This window comes from Pristiophorus japonicus, chromosome 8, assembly GCF_044704955.1.
Source record: "Pristiophorus japonicus isolate sPriJap1 chromosome 8, sPriJap1.hap1, whole genome shotgun sequence".
Lineage (NCBI taxonomy): Eukaryota > Metazoa > Chordata > Chondrichthyes > Pristiophoridae > Pristiophorus > Pristiophorus japonicus.
This window is the reverse complement of record NC_091984.1, coordinates 98,600,112-98,620,359: the sequence shown is the minus strand read 5'-3', so window position 1 is coordinate 98,620,359 and position 20,248 is coordinate 98,600,112. Positions and strand designations below refer to the sequence as shown.

Genomic DNA, 20,248 nt, shown 5'->3' with positions numbered 1-20,248 from the left:
GCAGACAAATCAAAAAGGAGAAAATAATCTCTATTTTATGTCTAATATACTTCGTATTTGGAGTTGAAATTAATGTGTAACATTGAACAAAATTCTACCATAAATCTTGTGTTGTTTGCTACTCTTTAGTTCCTCCAAGAATTCAGCCTGGACCTCGTATTATGAAAGTCCAAGCAGGTCACAGGATTGACATCCCGTGCAATGTACGGGGTGTGCCGACTCCCACTATAACCTGGTATAAAGGATGGAGTGAAATTCTGCTTGATAACGAGCACTACAGTGTGGGCGCTGAAGGAACGTTAACTATTAAGAAGGTCCAACTCAGCGATGACGGAGTTTATAAGTGTGTTGCCCACAATGTGGCAGGCCAGCATGAAGTAAATACAACTGTACAGGTTCACGGTAGGTATCGATGGAGACACAGATAAGAATATATTTTTGACTATATTGAGAGAGCATGTAAGGCTAAATTCTCCACCCATTGACTATGAATGGTTAGAATACTGGTCTCTAATGTGTAGAGTATGTTTGAGAAACATTGATCTTCACTGGCATGCTGAAGTACCACAAAAAGTTATTGAGGCCAATTCACTAAATATATTCAAAAAGGAGTTAGATGTAATCCTTACTACTAGGGGGATCAAGGGGTATGGCGAGAAAGCACAAATGGGGCACTGAAGTTGCTAAATTTTAAAGGTCTCCGCATGCTTAACCAATATTCTCATACGTGATGAGATTAGAAAGTAGAAATATTGGGCCCAAGTTTCGAGCCGCGCCTAGAACGGAACAGTCACGACCTGGACGTCCGTTTTTCGCGCCACAAAGTGCGCCTAAAATAAAAATCCAGATTCTCCACCTCCCTGCAGGTCCTCTGGCCCTCGGCGCAGCGCAGCAGGAGCTGTAGGGGGCGGAGCCAGGTCATAGAAACATAGAAAATAGGTGCAGGAGTAGGCCATTCGGCCCTTCTAGCCTGCACCGCCATTCAATGAGTTCATGGCTGAACATTCAACTTCAGTACCCCATTCCTGCTTTCTCGCCATACCCCTTGATCCCCCTAGCAGTAAGGACCTCATCTAACTCCTTTTTGAATATATTTAGTGAATTGGCCTCAACAACTTTCTGTGGTAGAGAATTCCACAGGTTCACCACTCTCTGGGTGAAGAAGTTCCTCCGCATCTCGGTCCTAAATGGCTTACCCCTTATCCTTAGACTGTGACCCCTGGTTCTGGACTTCCCCAACATTGGGAACATTCTTCCTGCATCTAACCTGTCTAACCCCGTCAGAATTTTATATGTTTCTATGAGGTCCCCTCTCATTCTTCTGAACTCCAGTGAATACAAGCCCAGTTGATCCAGTCTTTCTTGATAGGTCAGTCCCGCCATCCCGGGAATCAGTCTGGTGAACCTTCGCTGCACTCCCTCAATAGCAAGAATGTCCTTCCTCAGGTTAGGAGACCAAAACTGTACACAATACTCCAGGTGTGGCCTCACCAATGCCCTGTACAACTGTAGCAACACCTCCCTGCCCCTGTACTCAAATCCCCTTGCTATGAAGGCCAACATGCCATTTGCTTTCTTAACCGCCTGCTGCACCTGCATGCCAACCTTCAATGACTGATGTACCATGACACCCAGGTCTCTTTGCACCTCCCCTTTTCCTAATCTGTCACCATTCAGATAATAGTCTGTCTCTCTGTTTTTACCACCAAAGTGGATAACCTCACATTTATCCACATTATACTTCATCTGCCATGCATTTGCCCATTCACCTAACCTATCCAAGTCGCTCTGCAGCCTCACAGCATCCTCCTCGCAGCTCACACTGCCACCCAACTTAGTGTCATCCGCAAACTTGGAGATACTACACTCAATCCCCTCATCTAAATCATTAATGTACAGTGTAAACAGCTGGGGCCCCAGCACAGAACCCTGCAGTACCCCACTAGTCACTGCCTGCCATTCTGAAAAGTACCCATTTACTCCTACTCTTTGCTTCCTGTCTGACAACCAGTTCTCAATCCATGTCAGTACACTACCCCCAATCCCATGTGCTCTAACTTTGCACATCAATCTCTTGTGTGGGACCTTGTCGAACGCCTTCTGAAAGTCCAAATATACCACATCAACTGGTTCTCCCTTATCCACTCTACTGGAAACATCCTCAAAAAATTCCAGAAGATTTGTCAAGCATGATTTCCCTTTCACAAATCCATGCTGACTTGGACCTATCATGTCACCTCTTTCCAAATGCACTGCTATGACATCCTTAATAATTGATTCCATCATTTTACCCACTACCGATGTCAGGCTGACCGGTCTATAATTCCCTGTTTTCTCTCTCCCTCCTTTTTTAAAAAGTGGGGTTACATTGGCTACCCTCCACTCCATAGGAACTGATCCAGAGTCAATGGAATGTTGGAAAATGACTGTCAACGCATCCACTATTTCCAAGGCCACCTCCTTAAGTACTCTGGGATGCAGTCCATCAGGCCCTGGGGATTTATCGGCCTTCAATCCCATCAATTTCCCCAACACAATTTCCCGGCTAATAAGGATTTCCCTCAGTTCCTCCTCCTTACTAGACCCCCCGACCCCTTTTATAACCGGAAGGTTGTTCGTGTCCTCCTTCGTGAATACCGAACCAAAGTACTTGTTCAATTGGTCCGCCATTTCTTTGTTCCCCGTTATGACTTCCCCTGATTCTGACTGCAGGGGACCTACGTTTGTCTTTACTAACCTTTTTCTCTTTACATATCTATAGAAACTTTTGCAATCCGTCTTAATGTTCCCTGCAAGCTTCTTCTCATACTCCATTTTCCCTGCCCTAATCAAACCCTTTGTCCTCCTCTGCTGAGTTCTAAATTTCTCCCAGTCCCCGGGGTCGCTGCTATTTCTGGCCAATTTGTATGCCACTTCCTTGGCTTTAATACTATCCCTGATTTCCCTTGATAGCCACGGTTGAGCCACCTTCCCTTTTTTATTTCTATGCCAGACAGGAATGTACAATTGTTGTAGTTCATCCATGCGGTCTCTAAATGTCTGCCATTGCCCATCCACAGTCAACCCCTTAAGTATCATTCGCCAATCCATCTCAGCCAATTCACGCCTCATACCTTCAAAGTTAGCCTTCTTTAAGTTCTGGACCATGGTCTCTGAATTAACTGTTTCATTCTCCATCCTAATGCAGAATTCCACCATATTATGGTCACTCTTCCCCAAGGGGCCTCGCACAACGAGATTGCTAATTAATCCTTTCTCATTACATAACACCCAGTCTAAGATGGCCTCCCCCCTAGTTGGTTCCTCGACATATTGGTCTAAAAAACCATCCCTTATGCACTCCAGAAAATCCTCCTCCACCGTATTGCTTCCAGTTTGGTTAGCCCAATCTATGTGCATATTAAAGTCACCCATTATAACTGCTGCACCTTTATTGCACGCACCCCTAATTTCCTGTTTGATGCCCTCCCCAACATCACTACTACTGTTTGGAGGTCTGTACACAACTCCCACTAACGTTTTTTGCCCTTTGGTGTTCTGCAGCTCTACCCATATAGATTCCACATCATCCAAGCTAATGTCCTTCCTAACTATTGCCTTAATCTCCTCCTTAACCAGCAATGCTACCCCACCTCCTTTTCCTTTTATTCTATCCTTCCTGAATGTTGAATACCCCTGGATGTTGAGTTCCCAGCCCTGCTCATCCTGGAGCCACGTCTCCGTAATCCCAATCACATCATATTTGTTAACATCTATTTGCACAGTTAATTCATCCACCTTATTGCGGATACTCCTTGCATTAAGACACAAAGCCTTTAGGCTTGTTTTTTTAACACCCTCTGTCCTTTTAGAATTTTGCTGTACAATGGCCCTTTTTGTTCTTTGCCTTGGGTTTCTCTGCCCTCCACTTTTCCTCATCTCCTTTCTGTCTTTTGTTTTTGCCTCCTTTTTGTTTCCCTCTATCTCCCTGCATTGGTTCCCATCCCCCTGCCATATTAGTTTAACTCCTCCCCAACAGCACTAGCAAACACTCCCCCGAGGACATTGGTTCCGATTCTGCCCAGGTGCAGACCGTCCGGATTGTACTGGTCCCACCTCCCCCAGAACCGGTTCCAATGCCCCAGGAATTTGAATCCCTCCCTGCTGCACCATTGCTCAAGCCACGTATTCATCTGAGCTATCCTGCGATTCCTACTCTGACTAGCACGTGGCACTGGTAGCAATCCCGAGATTACTACTTTTGAGGTCCTACTTTTTAATTTAGCTCCTAGCTCCTTAAATTCATTTCGTAGGAACTCATCCCTTTTTTTACCTATGTCATTGGTACCAACGTGCACCACGACAACTGGCTGTTCTCCCTCCCTTTTTAGAATGTCCTCCACCCGCTCCGAGACATCCTTGACCCTTGCACCAGGGAGGCAACATACCATCCTGGAGTCTCGGTTGCGGCCGCAGAAACGCCTATCTATTCCCCTTACAATTGAATCCCCTATCACTATCGCTCTTCCACTCTTTTTCCTGCGCTGAAAACAGTGCCGGGACCTCTGCACATGCGCGCTACAATGGGCAAGCATGTTCAGTAGCTCCAGGCGCCCAAAACTGTGTGGAAGGGGCCGAAGCACGCAGCACCTAGCCCTGGCCCAATGGCCTCACTGGGGCTGTGTGAATAAGGCTCCTCCCACGGCCAGCTCCTGCTTCCTTCCAACCCGACTCGACTCCCGCTTCCCGCCTCCGGACCGGACCCGACACCGACCTGACTCCCGCTCCCCCACCCCCCCCTCCCCCGGACCAGACCCGACACCGACACCGACCTGACTCCCGCTTCCCCCCCGCCCCCGGACCCGACCCAACCCGACTCCCGCTCCCCCCCCCCCCCCCACCCCGGACCGGACCCGACACCGACCTGACTCCCACCCGCCCCCCCCCCCCCCGCCTCCGGACCCGACTCCCGCTCCCTCCCCCGCCCCCGGACTGGATCCGACCTGATCTCCCTCCCCCGGACCTGACCTCCCTCTCCCTCCCTCCCCCCGACTCGAATCGAACCGACCTCCCTCCCACCACCCCCCCCGACCCGACCCAACGCCACCTACCTGTAAATCTGATGCTGAGGACGGGCCCTGCCCGAAGTCTCGGGCCCGGCCCGTTCAGCCTCCCTCCCCCTTCTCCTTCCCCCCTCCCCCCAATCTCCTTCCTCCCCCCCCCCCCACAATCTCCTTCCCCCCCACAATCTCCTTCCCCCCCCCCAATCTCCTTCCCCCCCATCTCCTTTATCCCCTTCTCCCCCCATCCCTCCCCCTTCTCCCCCATCCCTCCTCCTTCCCTCCCTCTGCTCCCCCCCTCTCTCCCTCTACCCCCCTCCTCTCGCTGTCAGAAACACAGACACTGACAGACAGAGAATGAGAGACACACACACAGACAGACAGAGAGATAGAGATACTGACAGAGACACACTGGGGGGGGGGGGGGCATCCCAGCATGCTGTTGGAGGGCTCCCGGTGCTGCAGTCGGTAAGTAGAAAATGTTTTATTTATTGATTTAAAAAAAAAAAATTATTTCTTATTAATTTTTTTTGATTGATTTATTGGTTGATTTATTGATGTATTTATCATTTATTATTGATGATGGCTCTTTATTTGTAAAACTGAAGTGTTTAATGTTTGTAAACTTCCCTTTAAACTCCCCCCCCCACCATTCCCTACGCCTGATTTGTAACCTACGCCTGATTTTCTAAAGTGTAGACAAGGTTTTTTCAAGCGTACAAAAATCTTCACTTACTCCATTCTAAGTTAGTTTGGAGTAAGTTTTCACTCACGAAACTTTGAAATCAGGCGTAAGTGGCCGGACATGCCCCCTTTTGAAAAAAAAATTCTGTTCCAAAGTGAAACTGTTCTAACTGACTAGAACTGGAGCAAACTAAATGACGAGAATTCCGATTTCTAAGATACTCCGTACTACACCAGTTGCTCCGAAAAATCAGGAGCAAATCATGTGGAAACTTGGGGCCAAAGGATGGTAGTCAGGAGTCTCCTTGTTTAAAACTAGGCAATGCCAACACAACTATACCACAGATAGACAACAAATATAATTTTTGACTAATTATGACATTTTGTTATAGAAAACATGAAATTTTACAATTTAGAAGGAGGTCATTTATTTACGCACTGAATGTGCTAACAGCTGCCTGTGTTAAACAAAAGATACATTCTGCTTACAGCTCACTTCACATTTTGGTGGTGATCTTCAATTTATATCCGTCCTCTAGCAACTCACCAACCACAGGAAATAGTTTTTCCCTATTTACCCTATTACATTATTCTGGGATTGTATTTAATGGGGCCTCAAATCAAATCCGAATGAATGCAACCAGGATTCTTGCCTTCAGTTCAACAACTTGTATTTAAATAGCATCTTTTAATATAGAAAAACACCCCAAGGTGCTTCACACAGGCATAATCAGATAAGAATAAATGCAGAGAGTTAGAAGGTGGTATTAGGAGGGATTATCAAAAGCTTGGTTAAAGAGGGACAAAATTTAAAGAAGAAAAGGAGCTGCCGGGGTGGAGGGAATTTAAGAAAGGAATTCCAGAGCAAGGGGCCTAGATGGTGCCAATAGATGCAAAAAAGGCCACAGTTGGAGGAATAGAGAGTTCGGGGTGGTTGTAAGGTTGGAGAACACTGCAGAAAAAGGGAAAGTCAATGAAGGGATTTAAACACGAGACAGAATTTTAAATTGGAGGGATTGGAAGGATTGGGAACCAATTTAGGTCAGCAAGGACAGAAGTGATGAGTGAGTGGTACTTGGTGCAGTATAGGATACAGACAGCAGAGTTTTGGATGAGCTGAAGTTTACAAAGGATTGAAGATGGAAGGCCAGGAGAACATTGGAATAGTCAGGTCTGGAGGTGACAAAGGCATGAATGAGGGTTTCAGCAGCAGATGGGCTGAGGCAGGAATAGAGGCAGTAATTGTTACGAAGGTGGAAGTGAGCAGTCTTTGTGATGGAGAAGTCTCTAGGTTTGGAAGCTCAGCTTGGGATCAAATAGAGTGCCGAGGTTGTAAATAGTTTGGTTCAACACGATAGTGGCTGGGATGGATTAGCTTTCCATTCCAGGTACTCTAAAAGTAATGGGTGGTTTTGCAAGAGGAGAGTGAGATCTAATAGCGCTTGATGTGGTGATGGATGGTTAAATCCATTATAGGTCAGCCATACTCAAGTCTGTGACTTTTGGACATGATGGGTTTAGTGGATTGTTGATATTATTTCTATCATATTTGTAGAGCCTCCTATTGTTGAAGACCCAGGACCTCCATACAATAATCCTTTCCAAGAGAGAGTGGCAAACCAGCGTATTGCATTCCCTTGTCCGGCCAAAGGTAAGTCTGGGAATTGCATATATACTGCATTTCATTATCCTTTGAGACATATATATTGTATTCCAGATTATGTACTGGTAATAGTTTGTGTTGCATTTCGCATTACAGTGGAACCTCCCAATAACCAGTGTGGTAGAGAGCATACCTCATGGATAATGGAAATTGGATAATAATTGAGAGTCCCCAAACTTTGGCCTTGCACATATGGTTCAGTAATCACCAGCCATAGATATGAAGACAGTACAATACAAATAACCAAAGAAATACTGCATTGTTTTATTCAACAAGAATACGTGATGAAATATAAATGTTACAAAAGTATATGAAAGAAACATTAATGGGTTATGCAATGAGGTGATATCTTGCACAAGATTTTGTCCAAGAAAATTTGGGTGATGATTTGGAAATGCAGATAATTATATTGTGTACAATTTAAGTTCCATTGTATATCTGTTCCACTGTATACTGTTCATATTATAACCTTAAGAGCTGACATATATTGTGTTTCATATTATGCCCTGGGAGATGGCATATACTGTGTTCATATTTTGCTCTGGAAAATGGCATGAACAATATTTCATATTGTAATCTTGGATACAGTATATGCAACATTTCATGTTCTACCATGATATTGGGCATGCACACTATTTCATATAATGCCTTGGGACATGGTAAATTCACTATTTGGTATCACGGGGAATGGTATGTAACATAATTCTAGAAATGGAGATACCTGGGAGGCTAGTATTGTTTTAAAGATAAAGATTGATTAACGTTTTATTATTTTAACATTTTGGTTAATCCCACTGGAAGAATATTGTGAATTTCTCCTGGAGGTAAAGGTTGTTGGCTCAGTTTCAAATATTTGTTTTTCTAAAGTAACCATGGTTCATAATGACCTAACAGTCATACTTCACCTATACAGGGCTAGTAGGGATCATTAACAAAAGTGGTAAACCTATAGCTTTTTAATGGGTTGCAAACTGTGGTCCCTTAAACATACCCTGACCGTTTGACTATCAGCTCAAAAACATTTCAAAGAAATGGGAGCAATAACTACAGCTTATTTTTAACAGATGTTTTTTCACACCTGCTGTGAAAGATACCAGTGGGGAACACTACATAAATCAACTTGAGAGAGTTTTATATATAAAGGAAACATTTTTTAAAAATTAGACTCGTGGTTCAATTATTCTAAGCAGTGGTATCAATGTTACCAAATAAATAATTGATTACTAACATCCAGCCAAACAAACATCCAGAACAAACAAACAAACAGTACAGAGAAAAACTCTGACAGGCACAACTTTAGACCCAAATCTTAGCTATCTTTCCTAAGGCATTGAAAGAGTTACAAGATTGTGGTACTTTGCATTGATAATGTGCTGCCTGTTTCAAAGGAGATAAAGAGGTATTCAACTGATCAAAATACTGCTCTGAAGAATCCTTGGTCCATAATGCCCTCCTAATTGATGGAGGACACATACAAGGTTACCGTGACTCGAAATTCCTTGCCTGTTTATTTCCTGAGTCCTGTATTTTCTTGCTGTGCTGGATGTGATGACAATTGTCCTGGTCAGTTCCAAGCCTGCAATGGCTGCTAACCAGAGTCAGTGACAGTGCTAAGCAGCTTGTGTGTAAATCCAGTCACTCACTTTGACTCTGGCCAATCCCCAGGGTGATTTTAACTTCATATTGATTGGACAAAGCAAATTGACCAGGGTAGCCTTGAGGAAGAGTTCATAGGGTGTATCCGAGATAGTTGCCTTGAACAGTACATTGCGGAACCAACCAAGGAGCAGGCTATCTTAGATCTAGTACTATGTAATGAGGCAGCATTAATAAATGATCTCATGGTAAAAGATCCTCTAGGAATGAGTGACCATAATATGGTTGAATTTCAAATTCAGTTGGAGGGAGAAAGTTGGTTCTCAAACCAGGGTCCTAAGCTTAAATAAAGGAGACTGCAAAGGTATGAGGGCAGAGTTGGCTAAAGTGGACTGGGAAAATAGACTCAAGAATGGGACAGTTGATGAGCAGTGGCAGACATTTAAGGAGATATTTCATAACTTTCAACAAAAATATATTCCAATGAGAAGGAAAGTCTGTTAGAGAAGGGATAACCATCTGTGGCTAACTAAGGAAATAAGGGATGGCATCAAATTGAAAACAAAGGCATACAATCTTGCCAAGACTAGTGGGAGACCAGAGGATTGGGAAATTTTTAAAAGAGAAGAACTAAAAAAAATGATTGAGAGGGAAGATAGATTATGAAAGTAAACTAGCACAAAATATAAAAATAGATAATCAGAGTTTCTTCAGGTACATAAAAAGGAAAAGAGTGGCTAAAGTAAATGTTGATCCCCTGGAGGATGAGGCTGGGCAATTAATGATGGAGAACAGAGAAATGGCAGAGACGTTGATCAAATATTTTGTATCAGTCTTCACGGTAAAAGACACTAAAAACATCCCAATAGTGGATAATCAAGGGGCTATAGGTAGGGAGGAACTTAATACAATCACAATCCCTAATGAAGTAGTACTAGGTAAAATAATGGGATGAAGGTGGACAAGTCCCCTGGTCCTGATGCCTCACATCCTATGGTCTTAAGAGAAGTGGCTGCAAAGATAGTGGATGCATTGTTGCAATCTACCAAAATTCCCTGGATTCTGGGGGTGGTCCCAGCAGATGGAAAATGCAAATGTAACACCCCTATTTAAAAAAGAGGCAGACAAAAAGCAGGAAACTATAGACCGGTTAGCCTAACATTTGTCGTTAGGAAAATGCTGGAGTCCAGTAGCGGGACATTTGGAAAAGCATGATTCAATATTTAACAAATTTGCTGGAGGTCTTTGAGGATGTAATGAGCAGGGTGGATAAGGGGGGACCAGTGGATGTGGTGTATTAGGATTTCCAGAAGACACTCGATAAGGTGCCACATAAAAGGTTACTGCACAAGATAAAAGCTCACGGGGTTGGGGTAATATATCAGCATGGATAGAGAATTAGCTAACTAACAGAAGCAGAGAGTCGGGATAAATGGGTCATTTTCCGGTTGGCAAACAGTGACCAGTGGTGTGCCGCAAGGATCGGAGCTGGGTCCTCAACTATTTACAATCTATATTAATGACTTGGATGAAAGGACTGAGTGTAATGTAGCCAAGTTTGCTGATGATCCAAAGATGGGTAGGAAAGCAAATTGTGAGGAGGATACAAAGAAATCTGCAAAGGGATATAGAGAGGCTAAGTGAGTGGGCAAAAATTTGGAATATAATGTGGGAAAATGTGAGGTTATCCACTTTGGCAGAAATAATAGAAAAGCAAATTATAATTTAAATGGAGAAAAATTGCAAAGTGCTGCAGTACAGAGGGACCTGGGGGTTCTTGTGCATGAAACACAAAAAGTTAGTATGCAGGAACAGCAATAATCAGGAAGACAAATGGAATGTTGGCCTTTATTGCAAGGGGGATAAAGTATAAAAAGCAAAGACGTTCTACGACAACTGCACAGGGTATTGGTGAGGCCACACCTGAAGTACTGTGTACAGTTTTGGTCTCCGTATTTAAGGAAGGATTATAAATGCAATGGAGGCTGTTCAAAGAAGGTTCACTAGGTTGATTCCTGAGATGAGGGGGTTGACTTATGAAGATAGGTTGATTAGGTTGGGCCTATACTCATTGGAGTTCAGAAGAATGAGAGGTGATCTTATTGAAAGTTATAAGATAATGAGGGGGCTGGACAAGGTGGATGCAGAGAGGATGTTTCCACTCATAGGGGAAACTAAAACTAAAGGACATAGTTTTAGAATAAAAACAGAAAATGCTGGAAATACTCAGCAGGTCAGGCAGCATCTGTGGAGAAGAAGCAGAGTTAACGTTTCGGATCGATGACCCTTCGTCAGAACTTAGAATAAGGGGCCACCCATTTAAAACTGAGATGAGGAGAAATTTCTTCTGAGAGTTGTAAATCTATGGAATTCTCTGCATCAGAGAGCTGTAGAGGCTGGGTCATTGGATATATTTAAGGCCTGAGATAGACAGATTTTTGAGCGATAAGGGAGTAAAGGGTTATGGGGAGCGGGCAGGGAAGTGGGGCTGAGTCCATGATCAAATCAACCATGATCTTATTGAATGGTGAAGCAGACTCAAGAGGCCAAATGGCCTACTCCTGCTCCTATTTCTTATGTTTTTATATCATGTTATCTCATCACCTGGAGGAACTCTGGAGTTTGCAGCCAGGAATTTGCTGGGGTGGTAAGGCACCCAGTGGATATACCCTGATTTTGAAGCTTTTGAAAAGGCAGTGTGAGTGGTCTTGGAAGGATATAACGCTTTGAAAATTGTTTTAAAAATCAGTCAATGGATGTTTGATTTAAGTAAGACTAAAATGTAATTTTAAATATATTGACATTCAAAAAAAATAATCTTAGCAAGGATTTGACCTTATTGGGCAGTTATAGTACGCTGTGGGATGCAATACAGTGCTCATACCATAGTCCAAAAGTAAACTTGAAAATTCAGGAAATGGGGACAATGCTTAAGCTATTTGTTACGTGATCTCCCTGTTAAACTCACACTGGGGGTACCCATCACCCAAGGCCCGCTTTCAAAAAGCCTCTAGTTCCAACCGGATTGCTCATTGTATCGCTCTGCCAAGAAATCACCACAGCCCTGCCAGTGATTAATATCACACAAGTGTACTGAACCGTGTCAGACCCTGAATACATATATTTAATAATGTCATGTGATCTGTAATGTACCGTGAGCCAAGAAATAGCAATCTTGTACAGTCCTATTAAAAATTCAGAGGTTAGATAACAATTTTTAAAATGTTAAGATAATCAAAATATAACAACTGAAATATTTTAAGGTGAAATCCTGTTTTCTTTTAACCATGAAGATGTGCTTTAAAACCTTGCTATAATTATCATGAAAGCACATTTGACTACCTTTCCAATATTCTGTGGAAAACATTATAAAATACCCTCCACGGGAAGCCTTTTTGGGTTATGTAGTGGCTGCATCACAATGTCATTCGTGTTTTTTTTCTCTCCTGTACTAACTTGATGTAATGTCAGATGACTATTGCACAGTGTAGGCAGAATTAATGTGCCCATAAAGATTATTCCACGAAAACCAATAAGTTCTTTTTAAATTGTCCACTTGGCCATTTGCTGCATAGTAATATTTAAAGAGAGTTTTTTTTATCCAGTAAATTGTAATCCTCTGTTGATAGGTATCCCGAAACCTATAATTAAGTGGTTGCGTAATGGAAGAGAGTTGACTGGGAGCGAGCCAGGTGTTTCCATTTTGGATGATGGGACCTTGTTTATTGATACTGTTTCACCACATGACAATGGAGAGTATGTCTGTGTGGCAGTCAATGAGGCTGGAACAACAGAAAGAAAATATCAGCTCAAGGTCCATGGTAGGTACCTGTAAGATTACAAACCAATATAAGCAGAATGTTAATTCTGTCCAACCCAAAGAGTCTGAAATCATACTTGTACAGAACATAGATTAAAAAGCATCCATCATAATGGCTATGAGTACTTAACGTGAACCCATTTAATTGATCTTCATGTTCTATCTAATCCATTATTTATAATCCTTGTCTAATTTTAAAAGCAACTTTAAAATCTAAGTGCCCGCCTTGGTTCAGTGCTAGCACTCTTGCTTCTGAGTCAGAGGGTTGTGGTTCAGATACCCCTCCAGGCACTTACATAACCTAGGTAGATACTTCAGTGAAGTGCTGAGGGAGTACTGCACTGTCAGAGGTGCCATCTTTCAGATGAGGCGTTAAACCAGTCTGCCTGCTCAGATGGATGTAAAAGATCCCATGACAATGGCCTAGAAATCCTGGTTGGCTGCTTCCCGCGAGTAAAAAAGTTAAAAAAGATGCGCACTTACCTGTTCCTGCTGCTTCCACTAGAGATCCCGGTCCTGAGGCCTTCACTGCGTGTCGGAGCGCATGCGCGTCAGGACGTCTGTAAGTTTGAACTGGAGTCACATGGTTCTGGGCAGCCAATCCAGGTACAGTATGTTCTCATTCATAACAATGGGAACTCCATAAGTTGGAGTTCCCATTATTATGATTGAGAAACAGTCCCCAAACACTCAAAGCACTAAAAAAAAAGTAGAAAAAATACACCACATATTTAACATTAATTTAAATTAAAGTTATTTATGTATTTTTAAAAAATCAGAAAAATATTTTTTTTATAAGTTTTTTAAATTATGGTTTAAAATAAACTTACCTTAGTGGGCAGGGTTTTTAAACAATAAAATGTGGTTTTAAAAATTTAATTTTATTATGTTTTGTGTGTTTTAAAACTCTTACACCTATAAAAGTAGGCTATGCGTCTACTTTTATCAGGCGCAGGAGTTTCCAGGACATTCGCTGGGCAAGATATGGGTAAATACCACATTCTTGCCGATGCGAATGTCCTGGCTCCAGAGATGTGGAGGATCTGTCAAGCTGCTTGACAGATCGGGAAAAGCCAGTTTTCAGCGCATGCGCATTGTGCGCTGAAAACCGGCTTTTGCGATGCCTTCCCGGGTCCGTACACACTCAGTACAGACCTGGGGAGGCCGGGATTTCCAGGCCACTATTTGAGGAGGAGCAAGGGAGTTCTCCCAGTGTCCTGGCCACATGTATCATTCATCCAAGACCACTAAAACAGATAATCAATTCATTTATCTCACTGCTGTTTTGGGGACCTTACTCTATGCAAATTTGCTGCCACATTTGCTTACCTTCCAATGTGACTACATTTCAAAAATATTTAATTGACTGTGAAGCACTTTGAGATATCCTGAGGATGTGATGGGAAAGTTATTTCTTTCTTTACTTGTTTAATTCAATTCTTCTTCTTCCTGGTTCCCACTGTCCATTTTGGAAGTGGAAACAACTTCCAAAAAATTTTGTTTTCATTGGCTGAAAAAGGCTAGTTTGCAAGCCAAACAAGTGCTTTAAAAAATTACAACTGGCAGTGCCAAAATACAACACTTATGAACAAGTCAGAGCCGGAGGGGCCTTTGCAAGTGTTGTAAGGTTTTATTTGCTTATCACATTTTAACTACTGTAATGTAACTTGGTACAGTACCGTTATAATATATTCTAAATAATAATTATTAGTTCAGTGGAATATTAGACAAGTCACGAATTAACCTCCGCTTTAACCAGCACTGCTACTGAGAAATTTTGCACAACTTGCTGATTAGCAATTTTCAGTTACATAACTACATATAAGGTGGTTCTAAATTTGACCACATTTTACCTGGAGGAATATTTTTAATTTGTGCAATTTCTGTCTTTTTCCAGTCCCTCCTGAAATCAGGGATAATGAAAAACCAGCCAACATATCAGTGGTCGTGAACCAGCCCATCAGCCTCTTCTGTGATGTATCCGGTCACCCTGCTCCCATCATCTCCTGGTACAAAGATGGAATACCTGTATGTGGTGTCACTCCTTGTTGTCTTAGAAAGATTAGAAGACTGTCAAAATATTCAAATATAAAGTCATTTGTTGAGCATTGTAAGGAAATTAAGATTCTTGTACTAAAATTAGAATTGTAGCATAATAGGCAATATTGCCCACTGCCACCTTCTCAAGGGGAACTAGGGATAGACAATTATTGCTTGCTTTTCCAGTGATTCCCCATATCCTGAGAATGAATTTCAACAATTGAGATGGAGGACAAAAATGGCTTTGTCTGTGATCTATGGTTATGGATAGTGATAAATGCCCTGATACTTAAAATATGGCTTAAGGGTCACTTGCCATCCAGATTCTCTTTGCCAGTGGTCTCTACCAAATTTGTTGCTTCGTCTGTTGCTGGGCCTCAGTTCACAATCTGTCACTCCGGCATTTTTCTGGAGTTGAAGTTTCATAGGGGAGGATTTTTTATCTTGTAACACTCCTGTGAAGCGTATTGTAGTGATACGTCCTGTGGGACGTATCACCACAATAAAGGCGCTATACAAATACAAGTTTTCGTTGTTGAAGGGGTGTTGGGGAGAAGGAGTGAGAGTAAAAGAAAATATGAATAAACATGGATTGTTTTATGGTATGTTTGTGAGTCAAATTGTTACTCAGGACCATGACCCTCGGCAACAAGTTACTGAATATATCTAGTTTAAAGCATAGATATACAGGATCTGAAACTAAGGTCATATAGAACCAGATATGAGTGAATTGTTATCTTTTATCAATTCAATAGTATGAATATATAAAGGAAAGGCTGGTACTGAGAAATCAACAAATCTTATAGCCCCAAACAATATGTAGAGCCATATGTGAGTGAATAGTTACCTTTTGTCCCAGTGAATAGATTAGCGCAAAGTTGGAAGGCATACAAGGTGCCAGAATCAAATTTGGGGAAATTTGGCTTTTGTTACTACTTATCTATTGTACAGAATGTATATATTATATATACATACACATTCTATGTGAGTGCGTGTGGTATTTTAAGATAGTTATCTGAATATCAAACACTTCATGGTAAAATACCCTTCCAAAATCATCTCCAGATTGGGGGCAGCAGCGGCATACAGATATTGAATGCGGGAAAAACACTGAGTGTGCACAAGGCTGCGACTGGTGACACAGGGAGATACACTTGTCGAACGATCAACATTGCCGGAACTGCAGAGAAGAACTTCAACATGGAAGTGCTAGGTGAGCTGACTTAGATTTAAAATAGCAGGGAATGATTAAATTATTAGATGCTTTTTCAATACACGTAATCCACCTGAACTGATGGATGGATGATTTTATTTTTCAAATTGAGTTGTATCAAACTTTACACACATGGAACAATACAAACAATTATACGAGCTATGTTATGGATTACATGACATTTGTAGATACATACATTGAGGGCCTCGTACAGTTGCACAGTTCTACACATTATGGGTGGAGTTGCACATTTACAGTCTAGGCTCTTTTTTTAATAAGGGGCTTAAATTATGCTGGGGGTAAAAGAAGGATCTCACTTGAGCACTAGGTTGAAGCAACTGAGGGAGGCTGTGGATCGTAAATGTTCTATTAGTTAATAAAAGAAACATTTTACACAATCTCTTTTTTAAACTCAAGATTCCCTCATTTTTAAGATACTGTAACCCATGATTCTTTCTTGGCTGTCCACAACATCTACCCTTCTTATTCCCTATAAAGCCATTCTTTCCTTCCGAGAACCTGAAAACTATGGAAGCCCTAACCTCCCTCAGATGTCCCATCCTCCTACAAATTTTAAGACCCTTAACACTTTACTGAATCACGTGCTTGATTTATTTAATCTTCTATTCTACTCATTTCAACTTCAGCTATTTCACTTATTTTGACCCTTCACCTCGGTTGCTCTAAATATATATATTTTTAAAAACTAACCATCTCAGTCTCCGTGTTCATATCATTTAAATGCATTCTACATTGTTCTTTGTTCATTCCCTCCCCCTTCCCAAGTCCCTCCAAGTATAACGGGGGCTGGCAATCCAAGTGAAGTCTCGGTGATTTTGAATCAGGATACAACGTTGGAGTGTAAAGTCAAAGGCATTCCCTTTCCCAACATACAGTGGTACAAAGACAACAGGTAAGCACCTTTTCGTCCATGTCTACAAACAGCAGCCAGTGGGCCTTTAATCCCAGTAGTCTTACTGCTGGTCCTGGGGAAAAAAGGGGGGACATACTTTTCAATCTCAAGGCTTTGCTGCCTGCCCCTCTCAGCTCCTTCAATCTGAGGGGGCTATATACGAAGGCCTTCTAATTATGAATGCCAGTCTGCTCAGATCTTCACGAAGCAGAAACTCAGGATGAGGTGATAAACGTGTAGACATTATTTGCATGGTCTTTGGATGTTATGTGTGCTCCGGGCGCAAACATTCAGCCTGTCCTCGAGAAAATCTTGGAGCAGAGAAGGATAAGAGGAGATTAGATAGGTGTTCAAAATCATGAATGGTTTTGATAGAGTAAATAAGAAGAAACTGTTTCCAGTAGCAAAAGGGTCGGTAACCACAGGACACAGATTTAAGGTGATTGGCAAAGGAACCAGAGATGACATGAGGAAACATTTTTTTTACACAGTGAGTTGTTGTGATCTGGAATGCACTACCGGACAGGGTGGTGGAAATAGATTCAATAGTAACATTTAAAAGGGAATTGAATAAATACATGAAGGGAACAAAATTACAGGGCTATGGGGAAAGAGCAAAGGAGTGGGATTTGTTGAATAGCTGTACCAAAGGACCGGCACGGACACGATGGGCCAAATGGCCTCCTTTTGTGCTGTATCATTCTATGATTCGATGAAACCATGGAAACATGCAGGCAACACAAAAGGGGCTGAGATCTAGCTTAATAGTCTCCACCCCTTTTTTAATGGTGCTAAGGCACAAGTGTTCCGTGGGCACAAAATTGGTCCCTAAAATTCTGGTCATGATTCCACTCCCTGGCCTGCTCCTGTCCTGCTACTATCGAATTTTAGACATGGCAAAAGATGGCTATGCCTGTTCTGCTTCTAATCCAAAACCACATACTTATCGAATCCCAAGACTTATTTCATGAACCTTGGCTGGTAAAAATTTAAATTCCTTTTTTCAAACATCTTGTGGTTTGAAAATTTGCAGATACAAATAATTATGTCCACGAGGGCAAAAATAAGAAAATAAAAATGTGAATATCATTCACCAGGTATTGGCTTTGGCTTCAGAATGAGCAATAAAGTCATTTTGGAGCTCATTTTGTTTTATTTTAAAGTTTTTCTATTATGTGTGACATATCTGTTCACAGCAGAGCTTGAAAGAAGAGAGTTGCAATATGTATAACTGGACACTAAAAATTGTACCACTACTTGTTGCACTACCTTTTGAAGGAAAGGGTTAACGAAGACTGCATGAGGATTTGAGTAGCTGAATTCTAGAGATATTACATATCCATTTGTGTTGATAGTAAGAATATCTGATGAACCCAAATCTTTTCCTATCTATCAGGAAAACAATTACTTAAAATTTCATATCTTTATAATTAATCAAACAACTGTCAGAACAAAATGCAGTTTTCCTTAATTATATACGTAAGTTGTATGAAGTTTGTGAATTTAATAGCATATGAAACAAGAGAGCAAATATAGTTATAATACAGAACTGCTTCAAAAATAATGCAGTTGTTAGTCTCAATTATGACTTTGACTGTTGGTTAGGGAATGTCTATATGGGGCAATGAGTCAAAACTATATGACTACCAAAAATAACGACAGCGTTAAAGCAGTAAGATGGGGGAGGGATCTACAAGAAATGTAACCAACCTAAATATAAACAAAACAGGAAAAAAGAGCACAGGAAAGAATAAAGTAAGGAAGGACATTGATGATAAGGGAAAATACAGAGTTATAGAACAGGAGTCTAAAAACATGGTTAAACATAAAGTGAGAGGAGATCAATTAAAAATTAGTTAAACTGTTTGTACAGCAATGCACACAGTGTCCGTAATAAAATAGGCGAGCTGGGGGCAATCATGCGTTGCGAGGAACCAGACATAGTAGGGATTACTGAGGCATGGCTACAGAAAATAAGGTCTGAATTTAAACATTGCAGATTATAACAGATTTAGAAAAGATAGAGAGGGAAAAGGGGGAGGTGGAGTAGCCGTACTTATTAGGGATAACAATGGTACTAAATAAAGTGACGCAGCTATTGGCAAGACAAAAATAGAATCCATATAGATAGAGATAAAATATAAAGGATCATAAGAACATAAGAAATAGGAGCAAGAGTAGGCCATCTGGCCCCTCGAGCCTGCTCCGTTATTTAATAAGATCATGACTGATCTGATCATGGACTCAGCTCCACTTCCCTGCCCGCTCCCCATAACCCTTTATTCTCTTATCGCTCAAAAATCTGTCTATCTCCACCTTAATTATATTCAATGACCCAGCTTCCACAGCTCTGAGGCAGAGAATTCCATAGATTTACAATCTTCTGAGAGAAGAAATTCCTCCTCATCTCAGTTTTAAATGGACGGCCCCTTATTCTGAGACTATGTCCCCTATTTTTACTTTCCTCTATGAGTGGAAATATCCTCTCTGCATCCACCTTGTCGAGCCCCCTCATTATCTTATATGTTTCGATAAGATCACCTCTCATTCTTCCGATGTGTATAGGCCCAACCTATCTTCATAAGTCAACCCCCTCATCATAGGAATCAACAGAGTGAAGCTTCTCTGAACAGCCTCCAAAGCAAGTATATCCTTCCTTAAATATAGAGATCAAAACTGTACGCAGTACTCTAGGTGTGGCCTCACCAATACCCTGTACAGTTGTAGCTTGACTTCTCCGCTTTTATATTGTATCCCCCTTGCAATAAAGGCCAAAATTTCATTTGCCTTCCTGATTACTTGCTGTAGCTGCACACTAACATTTTGTGCTCCATGCACAAGGACTCCCAGGTCCCTCTGTGCTGCAGCACTTTGCATTTTTTCTCCATTTAAATTATAATTTCCTTTTCTATTATTTCTGCCAAAGTGGATAACCTCACATTTTCCCACATTATACTCCATCTGATAAATTTTTGCCCACTCACTTAGCCTGCCTATATCCCTTTGCAGATTTTGTGTGTCCTCCTCACAATTTGCTTTCCCACCCATCCTTGTATCATCAGCAAACTTGGCTATATTACATTCGGTCCCTTCATCCAAGTCAATAATATAGATTATAAATAGTTGCGGACCCAGCATCGATCCCTGCGGCACCCCACTAGTCACAGTTTGCCAACTGGAAAATTACCCATTTATCCCGACTCTCTGTTTTCTGTTAGTTAGCCAATCCTCTATCCATGCTAATATATTATTCCCAACCCGGTGAACTTTTATCTTGTGC

The 20,248-nt window shown here is 41.7% G+C and overlaps 1 protein-coding gene across 1 annotated transcript in view; it reads left to right on the top strand.

The window, feature by feature from the left end:
* hmcn1 (hemicentin 1) overlaps positions 1-20,248 on the top strand; it is a 744,329-nt gene that overhangs the window by 385,392 nt on the left and 338,689 nt on the right. The window contains exons 24-29 of the mRNA XM_070887155.1: positions 130-402; positions 7,279-7,374; positions 12,612-12,803; positions 14,700-14,830; positions 15,908-16,055; positions 16,842-16,968. Of these exons, the coding sequence (XP_070743256.1) occupies positions 130-402; positions 7,279-7,374; positions 12,612-12,803; positions 14,700-14,830; positions 15,908-16,055; positions 16,842-16,968 (967 nt within the window). The remainder of the gene's footprint in view (positions 1-129; positions 403-7,278; positions 7,375-12,611; positions 12,804-14,699; positions 14,831-15,907; positions 16,056-16,841; positions 16,969-20,248) is intronic.